The sequence below is a fragment of the Scomber scombrus genome, chromosome 10 (assembly GCF_963691925.1).
Source record: "Scomber scombrus chromosome 10, fScoSco1.1, whole genome shotgun sequence".
Taxonomy (NCBI): Eukaryota; Metazoa; Chordata; class Actinopteri; order Scombriformes; family Scombridae; genus Scomber; species Scomber scombrus.
The window spans coordinates 9358570-9379069 of NC_084979.1; the positions used below are offsets into that span (position 1 = coordinate 9358570).

The 20500-nt window shown below is 39.2% G+C and overlaps 2 protein-coding genes across 2 annotated transcripts in view; both read right to left on the reverse strand.

Moving 5' to 3' along the window:
* The window catches only part of LOC133987421 (L-rhamnose-binding lectin SML-like), a 277548-nt gene that overhangs the window by 167541 nt on the left and 89507 nt on the right, over nucleotides 1-20500 (reverse strand). The gene's annotated exons all lie outside the window — the stretch shown is intronic.
* nphp4 (nephronophthisis 4) overlaps nucleotides 1-20500 on the reverse strand; it is a 164583-nt gene that overhangs the window by 113922 nt on the left and 30161 nt on the right. The window contains exons 5-6 of the mRNA XM_062427444.1: nucleotides 13116-13265; nucleotides 9782-9918 (exon numbers count right to left, since the gene is read on the reverse strand). Coding sequence (XP_062283428.1) covers nucleotides 9782-9918; nucleotides 13116-13265 — 287 coding nt within the window. The remainder of the gene's footprint in view (nucleotides 1-9781; nucleotides 9919-13115; nucleotides 13266-20500) is intronic.

Sequence of the window (20500 nt, forward strand, 5' to 3'; positions counted from 1 at the left end):
GAGCGAATTTAGAAATAATAGCAGTTGGAAGAGAAATGGAAAGCATGCAGCAGCTGCCTCATTGTGCAAGTTTGGGGTAAATGAGGGGAGATTTTCAGAGGAGGATAAATTAGTTTCTGAAGGTTATTTCTTGATGTGATAGTGCAAGCTCTCTTTAATGGCTCCAACTGGGACATGTGAAGCTCAAGACAGTAAATAGGTCTTGACCCCGTAATCACAGAGTAGGGATTTAATAAATGGCTTCGTGGCAATAATCAATAACAGAGTCACAAGTCCCCATAAGGGCTTCTGAAACCTGTTATTGCCATTCACATCCCAAGCCAGAAAAAGCAAAATAGCATCTTTGAAAAGAGACAGGTTATAAGGATTCAACGATTAGTCGATTATTTGATTAATTAGTTGATTTAAAGAAAATTAATCAGCAGCTATTTTGCCAAAGATTTGATTATTTCAGGTTCTTAAATGTTTTTCTTGGTCTTACCATTACACTGAATTGAATCATATTGGCTTTTGGACTATTTATTTGACAACAATCCATTTAATGACGTCACCTTGTGCTCTAGAATATTGTGATGAGCAGTTTTTCTTTTTTATAGGCCAAATAATCAATCACTTAATTTAGAAAAAAGTCATTAGATGAATCAATAATGAAAGTAATCATTAGTTGCAGCTCTACATGGAACACAAATTACCCCTGCAGGCTGGACTATGGAAAAATTGATGAGGATTTTTGAGTATGTTACTACATTTTATTGACCAAATCTTTAACTGATTGATTGAATCAATATTAAAGAGATCTGTCTATAGTGTAATTTTTTTTTGACTGCAGCCCACTGCTGGCCATTGCCTATTGTATGCCATTTAATCCCCCTAAAATCTTTGTTTTGCAGAGAATTTTAGCTTGTGCCATGTCTGTGTCTGTGATGTCCACACTTGAAGACGGATAATTGTTGAATTATAATTAATGCGGGAAATATGCACACTTTTGAGACCTCCTGGAAGCCATTCATAGTGTTTCACACGCCTGTCCACACACAAAGTGGCAGGAGTAGTTGTGGAAAGAATGAAAAAAAGAAAGCTTCAGACTTGAAACCCTTTGCAGTTTTTTGGAGGAGGAGGTTGCACTTCAACAATGGGATTCTCAGTGGAGTACTAAACCCAAAATCCAGTAGGTATTTTCCAAAAATATGAAGGGTAGCACATCTCAAATTTCCTAGTCAAGGAGGACAAAGTACTAACATTTCACCTGTTTATTTGGTTCACTACAAAATAGAAAATGCTTATGCGTTTTGGCACAAAGCCTTCTTCAGAGCACTCTGAAGTACTTTGTCTTCCATGACTAGGAAATTTGAGATGTGCCACCTTTTCATATTTCGGGAACATCCTTTGCAGTGTTTGAAAAAGTTACCGAAATTGTCGGACGCAGCACTGTCGCAGCAAGAAAGACTTTGTGTAAATCCAACCACACATGTCTGGCCCAAACATGAATAACACAGCTATCATGTATCATTATCATCTCACTGAGAGGAAAATGTCTCCCTGTTCATGTCTGCCAAAGCAGAGTTCAGCTGAAATATATAATCAGCAAAATCATTTAAATGATTCTGACTCATAGGCTAATTACATCTTTTCTTACTTATCTTGACAACATAATTAATAATGTTCCCTTTTATTTCTGATTATCCGAATTATCTCACATTATATTTTGTTTGCCCAGTCTCATGCTTATTTGTGTGTGAGTGCACACTTACAGGGTGCATGCACAGTGCATGTGTTATTGTGTGTTTGTGTGTGTCCACCAAGCTGCACACTTATGCATGCTCAGGAAACTGAAATCTGTAACAACCACATAATTAATCTTGCAATGAAATACAAAAGCTCCTCAGCATTTTCTAAATATCAGGGCTTTATTAGACTACATCATCCGGTGGACACACAAGCTGTTAATAAAACTTAATTAGCTATTACCTACAGCATCAACTTCTATGAGAACACAAACATTACAAAGTAAAGGCAGTATCACAAAACATGAGTCAGACATTGAATGATTTGTCACAGGTCAGCACTGGTGTTTAAGTAGTTAAAGATCCTCTCCAGCCATATATTAAGATGTATAAATATACTCTGCTTGGAACAATAATGGTGTAGGCAAAAATATATAATTACCACTTTGAAATCCTTAAAATTTCATCTACTTCTTCTCCCTCATTAAAACAGTCCAGAATCTATAAATATGCAAATATATTCATGGCAGCATACAGCAGTGCAGCGCATTTCTGGCTCCCGGTTATGGTGAACAGACTGTTAGAGAATCTTAACACAAGTAAGTGTGTAGATAATATGACCAGTTCAACCAGCCCAGGAAGATGTAGCCCAACTAAACTTCTGAACATTATCAACTAATCGCCTGCCTCACTTTAACCGAACCAACCGCTTAGAGCAGCCCTCGGCAGTCTGCAGCTCCTGAGGACACAATGCCTTGTGGCATCAGACTGGTGAAGCGGCAAGAAGAAAAGGTGTGCATGGAAGCAGAAGAGGGGTTAGCGGGCCAGTCTGTTAGCCAAACTAAAAGCTAACGCAACCAGGCCAGCCATTCTATCACTCCGGTCAACATTCGCTCACTGGATAAAAATGGATCTGATCCCACTGAGACTGGTGTTCTTTGGGGGCCAGGGGCACCAGTTTGACGTACACCCAGTCGTAAAATGTGTCTGAAGCGTGTGAAGTGTGATGTCTGAGATAACATCTTGCGCTTAACTCAAAGGTGTAAACTGAAAGTCTTGACTTGTTTAGCTTAGAATAAACCGACATTTGACAAGTGGTACATGCTTGGTTCCACAATCATCCTATCCCATTTGCACTAACTAATGCAAAGTAGGGAACATATTTGTGTGAACCAGTACAACAAAACTAACTCTTTTCTGTGGTTATAATCCATCATGCTGAATCCACCAGAAGACCATAAGAATATCAAATATTTATTTCATGTTCAAGCTGATGTATGTTTTCTACTGTTACCACAGCGATTGTTAACAGGATTTGCCCCCCCCCACTGACTCTTATTAGTTATGGCATGATTTTGTTTGTGTACTAAAATACACACATACTCACTGTACAGTTCAATATGTATTCCTTGTTTCACAATCTGACTAATTTAATTTTCATTTCTTGGGCTCAGCAGTCATTTGTAAGCTATTCCTTGGTGCCAGTAAATGCAAGTTTGTAACCATAGCAACGTGAATGGCGTGGCAGCTATCACTGCAGTAGAATGTGTCTACAATGTGCATAGTTTTTGCAAAGTAGATTTTTTTCTGGATGGCACCATTAAAAAGCATCAGCTATTCATCAGTAAGTTTTTGTGTCAGTGCTTTGTGAAATCAACGTGTAGGCTGTTGTAAAAGTAATAACTACAGATGGCAACTGTCATCTCAAGGGGTGTGAGTCTGTGTGTGTGCGCAAGTGCGTGTGTTTGAGAGGGAGAGGAAGAGAGAGAGACAGAAATAAAGCGCAAGAGAGTGTGAGAAAGAGAAAGCAGGTGAAATTATGTCCCAAATGAGTTTTGTATAAGCCAATTATCAAGTGAGTTACACAACTCTGGCATGTTTCTCGTCTTTGAAAAAACAGCAAACAAAAGACGCTTCTCTGAGATGCTTCTCTGAGTGTTTGTGTGTATCGCACATCTGTCACATAGTCATGAAGAACTTGTCAGTTTTAACCAATTAATGATACAGCAGTCAGGACAGTGACCTACACAACAAATCTGCAGCGGAGCAGAGTGAGCATTACATGAATGTTTTGGGTTTTAGCTTAATCATAGAGAGGAGGTTTAAGTCATCTACATTTCTGAGTGTGTGTGTGTGTGTGTGTGTGTGTGTGTGTGTGTGTGTGTGTGTGTGTGTGTGTGTGTGTGTGTGTGTATGTGTGTGTGTGTGTGTGTGTGTGTGTGTGTGTGTGTGTGTGTGTGTGTGTGTGTGTGTGTGTTGCTACCCACACAGTGGATGTTAGCTCCCCCATATTGAGGGTGAGTCATCCATGGCAAGAAACAGTGGCAGCATCATTAGCATGCCGCTCTCATCCTCCCACTCCCCTACTCCTTAACAGATTTTAACTGGCACAGCGCTTCCACCGATAGATCACTGTTGCCCTACTGCTGAAACACTCCCATAATTCACATCCCAAAATATTAAGTCAAACACACACTAATACCGCTGTCTTCCCATTTCCCTTCTTATTTCATAGCGCTTGTCCCTGAGCATAAGACATGTCACATTGATCCACTGCATATACAGTATTACACCACCAGCAGTCCATTATAGTTTAGTACAGTTATTTCTACTAATGAATTCAGCTATGAATACCAACAGGACAGAAACATGCAATGCCATTGTTGTAATGTCGTGGTTCATCAGTGTATTTGTAATAGTTTTGGACAACAATTTAACTCTATGGCACAGTGGAATAAGAGATACCAGGCTGTGAATACACAGAAACATACTTAGCAGGACTCTGATATGTTGGTCTTTTCATGGCATTTTCTATCAATATACAAGTATTAAAACCAATATCCTTTAACCAATAACTAGTTGCAAGACAAAAATAGCATGAGCACAACTGGCAAAAGGAGGTTATACATATTGAGTTAATTAACATTTTGGAACCACTAAAAAACTTTTCAGAAAGCCACAGACATGAGACAGCACTATACTTAAGACAACCTGGCTGAAGAGCCGTGTTTTACTGCCTCTCTGGTTAACGCTATCAAGTCTGTTTCACCTCTTTCACCTGACATCTGAAGTATACTCTGTTGTAACTGCACTCAACAGTGATGTCGCTGTGTACTGAGACACCCTTGAGTGCACTTCTACATCACTGCAGCAAGGTGAGAAGATGGATGTAAGCAAAAACAAGACTTTTAGGTGGGGCTATGTTTCTTTTCCAAGACCCAGTGGAAGCATTTTTGTTTGCTCAGAAAATGCAGTCTTTGACAGTTCCTCCAATTTGTTAGAAATGCTTTTGTGGCTATTGTGTTTTGTTCAGCTGTCAGTAGTTCAAGGCAGGGCTCCAAACATCACTGAAAGCAATAAGTTAGTCATGGTTGTTAGCATTTCACTTACTGCAGACTTTGTGACTTATTTCAGTCTGGTTCATCCTGCATTATAAGGATCGGTTAACTTATAAACTTGCTAATATTGAAGGCAATTTCTGGAATTTACACTGCAATTTACAGGCAATGTAGATTTGCATTAGATCACAATGATGATCCCACCTTGAAACTATGAGTCACTCTTGAGTAATGCTTTAATCAAGAAAAGATATGGTGATGATGAAGAATTCTCAGATGTAATTGTGGTTATCACTGCTTATTAATACTTTTAAAATGTATTAAACTAGACCTCTGAATAATGCAAAACGTACAATAGTCAAGATTCCGTTAGTGATTGACGATTCCCACTGATACGGTAAATACTCTTCATCAGGTCTGTGTGTGCAAAGAAACCTCATTTCTCTTTCATCTGTCTCCTGGAGGTCATATTGTTCAATAAGTTCAGATTCTCTTAACACATTACAACAACGGAAGAAACATTAAAAAAGCATTGACTCTGAGACTTTTAAAGTTTATGAAGCTATCTTTCCTCTTTCAATCCCCGTGCAATCTCTGTCTTGTCTGACTTATAGGGTCTATAACCACTCGCAGTCTATTTTGTCGCATCATTGGATCGTCAATCATTACGAAGACCAGCATTTCATGAATATTTGATGTGAGGCAAGTGCATTAAACCCCACTCCTTTGTACTGCGTCGGTTACAGTGGTTACGGGCCTAATTATGATAAGGAGGAGGCACTCAGCTGGCACATTTGGAGGTGCATCCAAACTCAGTGTCCTCAGAGAACAATGTGTGAGACACCTCTTATTTCTGAAATGTTCAACCTCCTTGTCTTTTTTATAGTACTGCATCCACAGGGGCAGTCCTACTTTGAGCGAGTTTTCCTCTTTTAGGACAAATGAAAACTTCCTGGAGCTTTGTTGGCAGAGTCTTTCTCCATTCATTAAATCAGCCTAAGGCATTTTGTTCTGCCTGCGGCGTGGCATCGGTCCTCAGCTGCTCCTCTCCTCCTCTTCATCATCTTCTGTTCTCCACGCTCTTTTGATCATAAGCCAAGATGTTGCATAATTTCTGACAAAATCACAGGCCCTTTTATCAAGAGTAATAGATTTTATTGAAGATGTAGGTGCAAGGTTGCTATAGGTCATTTGAGGTGATGTAGCCTCTAGCTTCACTCAAACTTGGGGAAGGCAGACATGTTCAAGCAACCCTAAAGATGAATAATGTGAGATTTTTCAAATGGAGGTCAGAGTGTGTTTTGAGAAGTTTGAGACCAGAGTTCAAATTATTCTCGTGCTCATTAAAGTATGCTATAAAGCTATGGAAAGTAGCTATAGTAGTTCACATGAAAAGCATATCAACTAGGGCACTTGCTCTGTAATATATGGGAAAGTGGACTGTGAAAAGAAGCCACGCTGTGATAGTTTGTCGGGCTAAAAATAGAAATACTTAAGGGGAGATTATGTGAAGACTGTATGTCAGACTAGCAGGCAGCATAAAGGATTCGTCTCATGCTGCACTGTACATTCATCCGCCACCCCATTCCTCTTCATTTTTGTCACTCCATTTCTGCCTCGATACCAATTTAAGCACAGACACACTGACATGTAGACACACACACACACACACAGACACACAGACACACAGACACACAGACACACACACAACGGTAAAACTGAGTTGGCGGCTGAGGTGTCAGCATCACTTCAGAGACAGCTTGATGACAATCCAGCTGGAGTCACACTTTTAAAGGTCACACACAGATCACACACACTCTTTCTTCCTCTGTCTGCGTTTATGTGTCTCTCTCACACGCACACTTTAATTAAAAGCTGCAATCAAGCTGACTTCTGCATGTATTAACACCTCTCACAGACGTGAGAATGTCGTCATAGCACTGAAGTTATAAAAGTCTGGAATACTTAACTAATCTACACAACTTAGGCTGGTTGTGAAGACCTTGACAGCACATCTCACTAAAGATAAAAAAAAACTGTGAACACCAAAATGAGAAAATGATCCATGCTAACGTGTCACTTACCTCATAGTGGAAAAGGAAGGCAAAGTTGTGGCCCACTTTCCACCATTTGTATCTAACCTTAATCCTACCGACTGGGGTACCCACACACCCAAGAGATATACTTTTGTCATATCTCACAGGTGCTTTAGTCTATCATTTAAATTTTTCACAACTTTTCCAATTTTAATGACTTAATATCATTGAATTTTGTATCTGTTTTAATTAGTGCTTTTTAAAGATACCAATGTATTGGGCATCCTGTCAGTCACTTTGAAGACTTTGTGGAAAAAGTGTACTGTGGATAAAAGCTGCAATATCTTCTTTGTAATTCTTCTGTTTCAAAGGTCAAGACAGATCTTTTGATCTCATATATAAAAATGTTTTCTAATAACAAAAACTCCCACTAGCAGCCCCAAGAGGGTGACAATAGTCATTGTTCTTAGGATGGCATTGGTGGTGGGGTTTGTACCCTTGGGAGTATAGTTTTTGAATGTGCCTCACCAAATGGTAAGCTACAATTTTTCTTTAGTGTTCCTTTACGAAGTCATTCAATAATCTCTCTCCTCTCCTTCTTTTTATGGTCACTGAATCTGCACTGGGCCCTTCTAGAGACAATGATAATGCTGCTTCTTTGCTATGGTGGCACTCCGGGACTCACTGCACTGCGGCAGGGCAGCATGGAAAGTTACCGAGAGCTGATTGTCCATAAAGTCTCCTTTTAAATATAATGGAATTTAAATAGGTCTGCTTGTCCCTAAAGAACTGGCTAGCTCTCGAGGGTCTACAGGTGGTTCAGAAAGGAAAGGGGGATGGACCCCTGAAAGGACAGCGCCTCCCATAAGGCTTTGAGGGTGGCCGAAGGCGGGGTCAATATAATACCCTCTATAATATACAGTAACTTAAAGGAAAGAGGAAAAAGAAAAAAGGCTCAACCAGGCAGCCTATCTCAACTGCTACCCAGAGCAGCAACATTTTACCCGCTTGTTAAAAATTATATTCTGTATATATTTTACGATAGCACTTTCATTATTTTAATTCAGTTAATTTTTTTTTTTTTTAAACCAATGCACATAAATACACCTAAAATCCATTCAGTGGAGTTTGGGGCTGCATGCATAGGAACGTGTAGATCAGAATAAAAAGCATGCAGGGGTTCTTACACCATCAATTATTTCACATTTTGAAAGCCTTGTCAGATGTTGTAATGTGGTCAAAATTATGTCAAATTATGGCTTTCTCTCTGAGCTTTTGTGTGAGTCATCAGAGGTCACTTGTTATTTGACACATTTTGCTTTGTGCTCACTCATATAAATCTGTAGTAAATAAAATAAAATATTTTTGAAATATGTTGGAGTAAAACAGAGGACTATTTGATATGTGTTCATGTGTTGGATGATCATTTTTGGATTATGTGTATTTTAAAAAGCAGGTACTATGACATTTTAAATGGCATAAATATACTTTTTGGCAGTAAATGTGTTAGTATTTTGCTAAATGAAATAAATGTGCAAAAAATGTCATCACTGTAAGTTATTCTTTGGATTTTCCCAGGCCACAATTTCTGAAAATAAGTTACTGCAATATAATTGCAAAACACTGACACCATATTTTTTCACATAGCTAAACTTTAAACCACCTTCTTATGGCATAGGCTTTTCCTCACACATTCAAAGCTCAGTGCCAGCAGCAGTTTTGTGGAACAAATCTTTAGGCAGTTATTCCATCTTAGGTGCACTTGGTATAGTGTATAAATTTACAAGGTGGAGACACTAGTGCGTACCATTTGCTCCACTTAATAAATTCTAAAACAACTGCCCTGATTCTCTGTGTTTGAAATGGAAGATCCAGCTCAGCACTATCAAAGAACAGCAGGAGGGAGATACAGAGCGACAGCATTGTCATATCAATTCTCATCCCTACCAAAGACACATCTCATTTAGGCTGAAATGAACAGATAGGACCCATGCAATGCCACTGTACAAATAATTGCTGGTCCATAGTTGCACCTGTCAAATATGGTTAACCATCTGGGGTTTCCGTAGACAAGAAAAAAGGAAGAGGATAGATAAGCCCCATTTAGTTCAGGAGGTGATGTGCCTTAAATTGCAGTGGCAGCTGTAAACGGGCTTGTGTTTGCAGGCTAAAGAAACGGAAAGTGAGATAAAGGAAAGCATCAGGCAGGAGAAAATAATCTTGGCAGAGGTGTGTCAAGGCCATCGTGGCCATCTTTAATTTGAGGAGTGTACCTCAGAAGGATGAAATGTTATCGGAATGTGTATGTGCCTTTATATCACAAAAGGTTCCCTGTAAGGTTCCTTTTTTCCCATGTAAGCACACCATCTGTGTTTAAAAGATGTAAGTAATATGTTCAACGGACAGATTGTCTTTACTAGTATGCATACTTCAATATTTCCCTTCACCCTGTAAATGCAGTTTTTCTCAATAGACAATCTATTTTTAGGTGCACAAGCAATTCAAGTGGTCACACTGTAGATGAGAAATACACAGTAGATCATAAGATGATTGGACATGGTTGTAGAAAAGAGGTCATTCCTTCACTTGCAATGCACACCTCTCGTGATGAACTCTGTTACTGTCCCTATGTGGCATGTGCAAGGGCTATCAAGGCCGTGTGTTTCGAAAAGCCTGGGCTTACCGTGTTATGGCAGTCCGCATTGATCAGCTGCAGCAGCTGGCTCTCAAACTTCTCCAGGGACGGCTGGAGGGAGATGGTCAGTCTGTTCAGGGTGAAGGGCAGCATCTTGAGCAGCTGAGGCCTCAGCAGAGCATCTCCTGGTAACAGTGCAAACATAGCGTCAAAGTATGACCATGCCATGACATTTATATGATTTTCTTCACTTATTTTTAGAGCACTTCAGACATCCCTCTACAATTTGTTAATTTTATTTCAACTCGGTACAGCTTGCTGTGGAAGGAAAACAGCTGAAAACCACCATCTAGTGTGATAAAAGGGTGAAACAGCTGAAAATGTCAGTATATTCCTGTTTGTGACCCATTTATAAAATTCACTGACAATCCCCATCGCCCCCAGAAAATGTATCATGGCATACCAGAAGTTGTAGAAGCCTAAAAGAGAGAGGTAAAGTGGAAAATACATGGTTTGATACAGTGTCATAAACATGCTGACTGCACTCGTGTGTGTGTGTGTGTGTGTGTGTGTGTGTGTGTGTGTGTGTTCGCTGAGTATGCTGAATGTCACCATATTACTTAATCAGTAAAACAGTGGTGTCAACTCAGTGCCAAATGGTTGGTTTCCAGAAACCCTTGCAGTTACATGGCAGCTTTAATTATTAAAACATCTGCCTCACCCTGGACTCCAGAGACGCTCCACTTTAAAATGTTATATGCTCAAAGAATGAATGTTCAGCACTGACCTTCATTCCTGTTGTTTGCATTTTTAGCCAGGCTAGCGGATGGCTCAATGGATGGCAATGCCAGTGTGACAAGCGATCCACCACTTTGGTCCACATTAAAATATCTCAACAACTATTGAATGGGGTCACGTGAAATGTGGTAATGAAATATCCATGATGCCAAAAGGATGAATCCTAATGACTGTGGTGATCCCCTGGCCTATCATCTTGCACTATCAACAGGTTAATGTTTTCACTTTATCCAGTGAAACATCTCATAATACATCTCACAGTACTAGGTGGATCGGCACAGATTTTGGTACAATCTAAAAGACTGGTGAATCGAGTGAAATGTCTCGACAACTGTTGGATGGATTACTATGCAATTTGGTGAACTTTGATGATCCCCTGACTTTTCAGCTAGCACTAGCTCAAAATCACCATCTTCCCCTTGACTGTCAACACTGGGTATATTCCAGCTATGCTGATGATTAGATGACATACCTGCAGGTCATCCGGAATTCATAGGACTGTAGTTACATAAATAACTTTCAATTTAATGTCTACGCCGGCTGCACATTTCACTCACAGCTGGGAACGTCTCTTTTACCAGCTGACATGGAAAATTGTGATAGTAACTTAAGTTTACTGTCTTCACTAACGGCCAAAATGTTGGCTAATAGTTGTACTCGTTAGAACTGCTGGCTTGATGACAGTACAGTAGATAAAACACAGGCAATGGAGAGTAAAATAATAAGGGATGTGAATGATTGGTAGGGAGGATGTAAATGTGCCTAATACATTATAACATTGTTAAACATTGTAGACTTCTAGCATACTGCCAATGCTATAACTTACCAAAACCAAGCTTGTTTTTTTAATACTGTAGACAAAATCCACTAGCATTTAGTCATGTATTGCCATATTTCATACGACCTCACAAAGATATCCAACAGCTGGGTGAGGAAATACACAGTGTCTTTGGCAGCAAATTTTTACAAGGTCAAACTTCGCTCCATGATTATGAATATATTTGACTGGAACTTGTAACTGAGAGACAGCAACTCCTTCTGAATGACTACTCCATTGAATTGTGGTAAGCTACCTCATGCCAATCACTAAATATTTAAACCACGCACTTATGCTGTCAAACAATCCAACAAAATCTGTTTACACTTGGATATTTGGCGTAAATTGAATCGAATCAATTGGAGAAAGCACCTCTGCCAATGGATGAATCAGGAAAGCCTTTGAAGTCCGCAATCACCCCTTTTAGACACAACAAAGAGAAAATAGCCAGTGTGATTGTAATCTCTTCAAGAGTAATGTAGCCATCAAGCGTTTCATTGCAGTCCTTGTCTCTGGAGCACAGAGTTGGACTGTTCTGAATGCGGTGTGAATATCAAGCCGGTGGCTGTGGTCTTAAAAGGCAGCTTAGGTCTCTGCTGCTCACAGCCCCAGAACATGAAGAGGATTAGCCTGCTACCATACCTCCCACTGACTCCCAATGATTATAGCTCCGCACTGTCAGACTTCATTACATTCTCCCTTAGAAACTTACTTTCTAAGTACATTTCAACTTCTGATAGAACCAAGTTCCCAAAAAAAATGCCACAAATAAATACCATGATGAATGTCCTGTATGTTATTTTGACAGCTGGGGAAAGACAAGCTAGTTGCTGCTGAAGTCTGCTATGGAAGATTGCACTTGATATGTGCTTAAGATGTTGGGTTGAGCATTGTTTTTGGCTTGTTTTCTCTATGTAAAGTGTCCTTGGGTTACATGAAGGTTGCTTAAAATCAAATGTATTATTATTATGTATTATATCTTTGTTCATTTCAACTAGCTGTATGGGGACTAAATGTACATCAAGAGTTGGATACAGTATTTTCAAGCACAAGAATCAATGCAGCTCCACTATTGATCAGTGAATCTCTTCTACTACTTTCACAAGCTGGAATAAGATGCATGGTGAGCAAAAACTTACTGTGGGATCAGACACCCTACATATGACTGCTTTCATCAACAGAGACTGATTTTTTTTTTTTTATGTATGTTAAAATGGCCAAGAAAAGGGGGAAAAAGAGACATGGACAACAAGCACTATAAAGCCAGGAGGAAATGCTGGAGGTGAGTGAAATGCATAAGTGTGAGGTGAACCTCGGGTGAGCTGTGACTCAACACTGAAACCTGAATAATGTGGATTGTGAAATAATTTTCAGTCATGGCACAACGAGTAGTTTTACCATTTACTCATCGTTTTTCTGCTATTTTTAGAATATCTCCCACACTTTGCTCAAATCAGCATTTTTAAAATAATCTTAATGAGAGTGACAGGCCACTATTTGAGCTGAAGGCATTTGACTTAAAAAGTGTTATCTTCCAACTGTCAACACAAACTGACTCAGACTTCTCATACATTTTTTGAGTTTTACAGTACTCAAAACGGCTACTCTCGTCAGCCAAGACTTTTTACTGAAGTAGTCAAAGATCTTAAAACATCTTGAAAGAGCATTGGTTATTGGAAGGGAGTGTGTTTACTCACAGTTTGACCTTACACTTCCTGAGTAATAGGAGCTGGGGCTCACATAAATGAGGGCAAGAGGATAGTTTACCTGCTGGAGAGGCTGCAAGTCCAGGAATGTTCTCATCTCCAGACACAAGGATATTCTCTGGAAGGAGTTGCATCATGGTAACCAGTGCAGGATGGCTTTTCACCACGCAGATCAAATGTGCTCCATCGATACTCTTGAGGAGACTGCTGTCTGCAAACACATAACAAAATTGTTTTATTATTTTTGCATGCATTTTATGATAAATAGGCAAAGTGCTACTCTGAATACAAATGAGTTACAGATGATATTCCACTCAACCATCATCCCTAACCCACCCAAAGAAATGTAATTTATCTCCTTGGTGCATCACAATGCAATATTTCCCGAGGAGCAGTGAGTCACCTGACAACATGACACGCAACAGGCAGACACGTCCATTTTTCAATATTCCATTTAGCTGGTTGTGACCTAGGCGCAATGTTCCATTACACTGCCAGCATCGTTTTCCAGGCCTTAACCGAAAATGACAACCATTCAACTTGGAAAACATGCTCCTCCAGAAAAGTGCTGCAGCGTAGATGAGGCGCACTGTATGAGCAATGATGTAGACATTGTCATCTTTCAGGCAGGTCATCCAATAACGAGTGACGACCCTCCTGACATCAACACAAATCACGGACCATTTGGAAGGTGAGCAAAGTGGTGTTTGATGCGCTGCGTACGTTGACTTACCTCTAGCCTGAACACCGTCACAATCTTTCTCTCTGACAGGGTTAATGATTGCACCTTCAGCAGCACCAGTGACAATCGATACAGGAAGCTCCATTCACTACCGTAGGCTGGTTCAGCAATCTGAAGGTGAGTTGTTAATGTTGGTATTGTGTGAGAGGAATTAAGTGATGTATGTTTTGGTTCATAATTATCATGGTTAACCAAGTGGTATGACAGTTTATTGCAGCTTCCAACTTACAGATACTGAAGAATAACAGCATAACAACAGCACGTTTGCTCTAAAGAAACAGACCGTAGAGTTCAAACTGGGGCAACAGATGTGTAAACTCTGCTATCACCATAATATCATTAACACCTGTATAATTTATGCAATCCAGTTTCATAGTTCCAAACTAAAAATTGCTTGTGTAAAGCTTGTGATGTTCTAAGGTGTTAACTGCATGTTGTTTAAACTTAGGTAGTAAACCTTTTTCATTAATTATTATTATCATGGCTTTTCAGACTTGTAGGAGCTACAGGAAGCATGAGAATTTTATGTTTGTAATTTGAAAGCTTACAGAAGGTAGATTAATACAAGGGTTCAAGCAAAAATGCATACCTCCTCTTCAGGAAACCTGCAGCATTGGTCGTTTGTCCAAACATTTTAAACAACCTATGTTTTTGTTCTCCTGACCTGTTGAAATATGACTCTTGTTTCTCAAAGGCAAAGGTGGGAGTAACATTACATTGTTAGAATGTCGCAGGATATCTTATGGACCCCAACCAAAGGTCAATCGTGGCTTCTGTTGACAAAACCATCATCCTTCCCTAACTTTAATCAATTAATTTTAGTTTCCTAAACAGCCTTAATCATTGTTGTGGCAGGTCAGAGAACCCACACAATTCATTTCCGAAACAGTAATTTGTAACTCAAGTCGTGCAATCATCTATGCAATGCCAAAGGGGTCCAAGAGGGATGTAAACTTCGTCATCTGCCCATGTCCGCTTGGGGTTCAATATTTGTGACCGCACAGACTATATGCAGTGCAGTATACAGTATCTACATTGTACAAACAGAACTGGGTGCGTATTCCAAACCAGTCATTGCTGGTTGACGTAAATGCTTTACTAAAATGCATCGTGCCAGTGCAGGAATGTTACCACAGACACCAGATTTAAAAACTTAATACTGTGAAATACAAAGAGATTTACCTGGTGATGATAGACCTAATCAGCATTGTGAGGACTCATTTGTCAAGGGCTTGAATGTAACGGACATTCATTTATATGTAAAAGTCCCACAATCATGCTTTAAATTCAAGGAATTAAGGAATGAACCAATCTGTTCTGATATTGTCCAATGGTAGCTTCACAATTAATTCAGTTTAAAAATGATTTAAGACACTTGAGTAAACAGTGTTATAACCATGTCATTATATTTATACTGCTACATTGTTTAAAGAACCACAGGAGTCAAACATAATCTTTTTACCACATTAATAAAATCAGCAACATAACATGGATCACGATGGGATCAGCTAAATAGCATGAATGAAAAGAAAATAGATTTTTACATTAAGTCTATTTCAAATCAATTGTATCTTGGGGACCTGAGGGAGCAGCACATTTAAGTTAATAAAGGATTATTTTTCAATCATATAAAACAACAATAATATATAAAGCAAATTAGTTCACGGGAAGAATGGGTAGAATGCTTTAGACAGCTTTTCATGCATTTTCAGGGCAGAGGCAGCACCTTTATCTTTAAAGTTAATAAAGGGGGTTAAGAAGGAAAGAAGATGATGGAGTATATTCCCATGTTTTCCTCCCCTCCATGACTCACCCCAGCCGAACCATTTACTCTCTCGAACAGTTGACTTACTACAAAAAAAAGTGCTTACATCTAAATCCAAAAAAGGAAAAAGGTTTGGGAAAGTCTCTGAGGTTGCAGCAAGGCTTCAACTCTGTTCTACAAATGTCTTCAGTTGCAATGGCAGCTTTCATTGAAAATATGTTTTCTTACCATGAAACACAGAAAGAAAGTAGGATAGGTATGAAAGGAGAGAAAGGGTGGGGGGAAATCAAACAGAACTTTCTTGACACAGATGGTGCCCAGGTGTCTGTAACTTTTTCATCATTTATTTCTTGTTATTCATTATGCATCACACTTGGGTTCCAGTCAGATGCTGTGCATAGATTAGAAAACTACCCCAAAATTTCCTTACAGCAGTGGTGTGGTACCTCAGAGTCAGTTGAGTAGCAACTTGGCAAGAGATGTGAAACCAAGGAAGTGGGGGAAAAACTGCAAGAAAATGGCTCAGCATCAGACAAACTGAGGCAGTGGTTTTGGGACAAGGTTGAGTGGGAAAGAAGAAAGTGATAAAGATGATTACGACTAGGGTGAATTTAAAGAAAGAGTTTTACTGCCAACTTAGATAAGAGTGAAGGAATTTGAAGTGGCGACTTGCAAGATTCATTTCATTTCCATTTTTAATACTAAACAATCATGTACTTCTGCATGCCACTTCCCAGAGATTGCTTGTCGAATAGTACAGCCAGTACTAGAGTAAACCAATAATCCAATATTGGTAAAAACTAATGGCATGCTTTCTAAATGACCTCAAAGTACAATGACATTGCCTACTGTCTAACATATTGTGTATACTGATACTGATATCAAGCTAATATCAATAGATACATCAGCCCAGCAAATTTATTTTTACAGCTTATTTGAGGATTTTCAGTCTGGATTTAGAGCTCATCATAGTACAGAAACTGCACAGGTAAAAGTTACAAATGACCTCTTAAGTTCATCAGATAATGGACTTCTCTCTGTCCTCGTCCTGTTAGATCATAGTGCTGCCTTCGACACTATTGATCATCAAATCCTGTTAAAGAGACTTGAACATTTAATTGGTATTAAAGGAACAGCATTAAACTGGTTTAAATCCTATCTGTCAGATAGATTTCAGTTTGTAAATGTTAATGATAAATCCTCCTTGCAAACAAAAGTTAAACACGGTGTTCCTCAGGGTTCAGTGCTTGGACCAATACTATTCTCCTTATATATGCTTCCTTTAGGAAACATTATTCGGAAACACAGAATAAAGCCTAATGAAATCAACCAGTTAACTAAACTACAAACATGCATTAAGGACATAAAGGCCTGGATGACCTGTAACTTCCTGCTGTTAAACTCAGAAAAAACTTATTGTGCTTGGCCCTAAACACCTCAGAAACACATTATCCAATGATATAACTACTCTGGATGGCATTACTTTGGCCTCCAGTACTACTGTAAGGAACCTAGGAGTTATATTTGACCAGGATCTGTCCTTTAATTCCCACATAAAACAAATTTCAAGGTCTGCCTATTTTCATCTGCGTAACATTTCAAAAATCAGACATATTCTGTCTCAAAATGATGCTGAAAAACTAATCCATGCATTTGTTACTTCAAGGCTGGATTATTGTAATTCATTATTATCAGGCTGTACTAATAAATCTCTAAAGACTCTCCAACTGGTCCAGAATGCAGCTGCACGCGTTCTGACAAAAACTAGAAAGAGAGATCACATTACTCCTATTTTAGCTTCACTGCATTGGCTTCCCGTAAAATCAAGAATAGAATTTAAAATTCTTCTCCTCACTTTTAAAGCTCTTAATGATCAGGCTCCATCATATCTTAAAGAGCTTATAGTACCTTATGTACCTACCAGAACACTGCGCTCCCAGAACGCAGGCCTACTTGTGGTACCTAGTATCTCTAAAAGTAGAATGGGAGGCAGAGCCTTCAGTTATCAGGCTCCTCTCCTGTGGAACCATCTCCCAGATTCGGTCCGGAGGGCAGACACCCTCTCTACTTTTAAGAGTAGGCTTAAAACTTTCCTTTTTGATAAAGCTTATAGTTAGCCAGCTCCTAGTTTATGCTGCTATAGGCTTAGACTGCCGGGGGACTCCTACCTCCATGATGCACTGAGCTCCTCTCTCCTCCTCTCTCTCTCTCTATCCATCCATCTATATCCAATAACATTCATGTACTATTAATGCATTCAGTAACCTACACATCTTCCCCGGAGTTGTCTGTGCTTTCTCGTCTCACAGGCAATCTGGGCCTGTAGACGTCCGGATGACAGATTCCAGTCCCGGACCTTCTAGCTTCAATGTTTATGAACTATGTGCTTCTCTCTCTCTCTCCTATTCTTACTCTCTCTCCCCCTACCCCAACCGGTCGAGGCAGATGGCCACCCACTTTGAGCCTGGTTCTGCCTGAGGTTTCTTCCTGTTAAAAGGGAGTTTTTTCTTGCCATTGTCGCTAAGTGCTTGCTCATGTGGGAATGTTGGGTCTCTTTAAAATTAAAACCTGAAGAGTTTGGTTTAGAACCTGCTCTATGTGTAAAGTGCCTTGAGATAACTTTGTTGTGATTTGGCGCTATACAAATAAAGATTGATTGATTGATTGATTGATTGATTGATTGATTGATTGATTGATTATCAGTCAGCCTAATGGCACCAAATGGCAGTTAAGGGTCAGCTAATTTTAGGTGCCTCAAATGATGCCATGCTATTAACTATGAGAAAATGTCACTATCAGTCAGCAATGAGGTTCACATTGCAAGGGTTGTAATCATGTCCTTGGATTATTTGTGGGGGAAAAAATTCTGGTAAAAAAAAACTAGGTACTTAGTGTCACAGCTTTGACCATGATTTCCGTCTTTTACAATAACATACCCAACCCAAGTAAAGCCCCTAAAACAAGGTCTGGCAGTAACAAACATGAGCAATCAGATGATGAAGGTACAGTAAGTCATAATTAAACCAGGAAGTTGGTCTGTACTGCCCAAAATTAGGAAAATGTCCAAGCTGCAATAAACGAAAACATCAAACGTGTTAATGTCACTCCTTTCCTTGTTCAATGAGTGGTTTTTGCTCTCAGACAATATCATACAGATTTTGTTCCAGTGCAAAGAAACTGAAAAAAAGTTGCCAGAAGATTTTCTTGAGGAAAGAATTAGGGTTTTCTAAAACTGGGAATAGTTTTAATCAATACTGTGTTAAATCAGCAACAGAGATAGATCCTATCAAAGAAAATACTGCAGATTGTTTGAATATTGTTGGTGAAGCAGAGTTTACCCTGGCTCAATATGATGCTAAAGTGGTACAGGTCCGTGGAGGAGCCACAACAGGGGGAAACTGTTGTTTAACTTTATTATGCTTGTTGGGATTGTGAAGTCCACCCAAACAGCAATAAAGCCTGGTGTGGGTGGTGAAAACAAACACTTATATACGGGGTGCCTTCGATATGCAGGGAAAACCCTGTGGAGTGCTCTAGTAAACCTTTTTATCTTTGCTACAGAGTGGCTTTCTGGTGTATCAGTGACAACATTTGTCAAGGCACTACCTTTCTGTCCTCCACATAGACAGATTCACAATAAATTGATGTGTCGTGGTCTTGTGGTGTTGCTTCAATTAAGATATGCTAATGTGAAAACTACGTACCATCTGTTTGTCCTCTCGTCACACTAAAAAGGCCCCACAGCAGCCCTCCACTTCTCATTCCACTTTTTTCTCTCAGTCGGTAGAGGACAGAGGTTTAGATCAAGCCAATAAGATTACTATATTACTTCGTGCTTGTTTCCTCCTCCTATTTTGGCCTCCCTTCCTTTAAGACTTTCAAAGCCCCAAAGCAACTTCCTTTCCTCTATTTACCCTCCTTTTCCCTTTCCTACCTCTTGACCCTAAAAATAGAATTTTAACTTCTCTGCCACCACTACCACTTGAATAGTTTCCGTATTTCTTTTTCTATTTCAATCCAAACTGACTTGTCACCAATTGATCATACTACATTAAAATGTTCTCCACAGATCTGATATCTTTTGGTTTAATGTGTATTTTGTATGGTAAAACTGTGTTTGATCTAAGCAGCAAACATACCCAATGTTTTCTGGAAAGTGAATAGCATGTTCATACAAAACATCTCCCTTACAAAAGCTTTGAAAAAAGCCTTGTTTTCTTGTTCTATGCTGCAGTGCTGTTTTGTTAGTTTTTTGGAAACCACAAATCTAATTCATCCATCTAATTATGTAATCTGGTGAAACTCATTTAGAATCATAACAATTGCGACAACTGAAGTTATGCAAATGTGAACAAGCATTGCAGATAGCTTGTCAGACAAACCCATTCAATATTAAACTTCTTTCTCTTCTTCATATATTTATTTTTCTCAATTATTTCTATCCATCCCATGGCCTACCTTTAGAGGCAGGAGTATGGGTGAGTGTTAGTCAGTCAGTAGCAGAAAGCCTGTCTAGGCAGTAGAAAACAGAAACTTATAGTATATACGATGCTGTCTCTGCTCCTGGCACTGAATTACATGTAACCTGTTTTTACATGTAGTCACAAAAGCATCCACATACCCTGCCAATGTCACTTTTCTGCAATGACTTTCATATTTCCAAAAGGCCTGTTTTCTAAGCTGATGATATCATTGCAAAACTATAGTTTCTGTTATGACAGCATTGTGGAAGGAGTGGGTATCATTGAATGACACGATTATATTTGATTCAATTCTCAATTCAATATGTGGAAAAGCTGCAATATTTTCATTATGTTCAGGCTTTTACTCAACTACTGTCTGCCAAGCTTTTAACTCTTGTTTTTAATCCTCTGAAAAGCAATATGAAACATAACTGGCAGTTAATCAAACATTTCCATGAAGGTCTGTCTGACCAAAC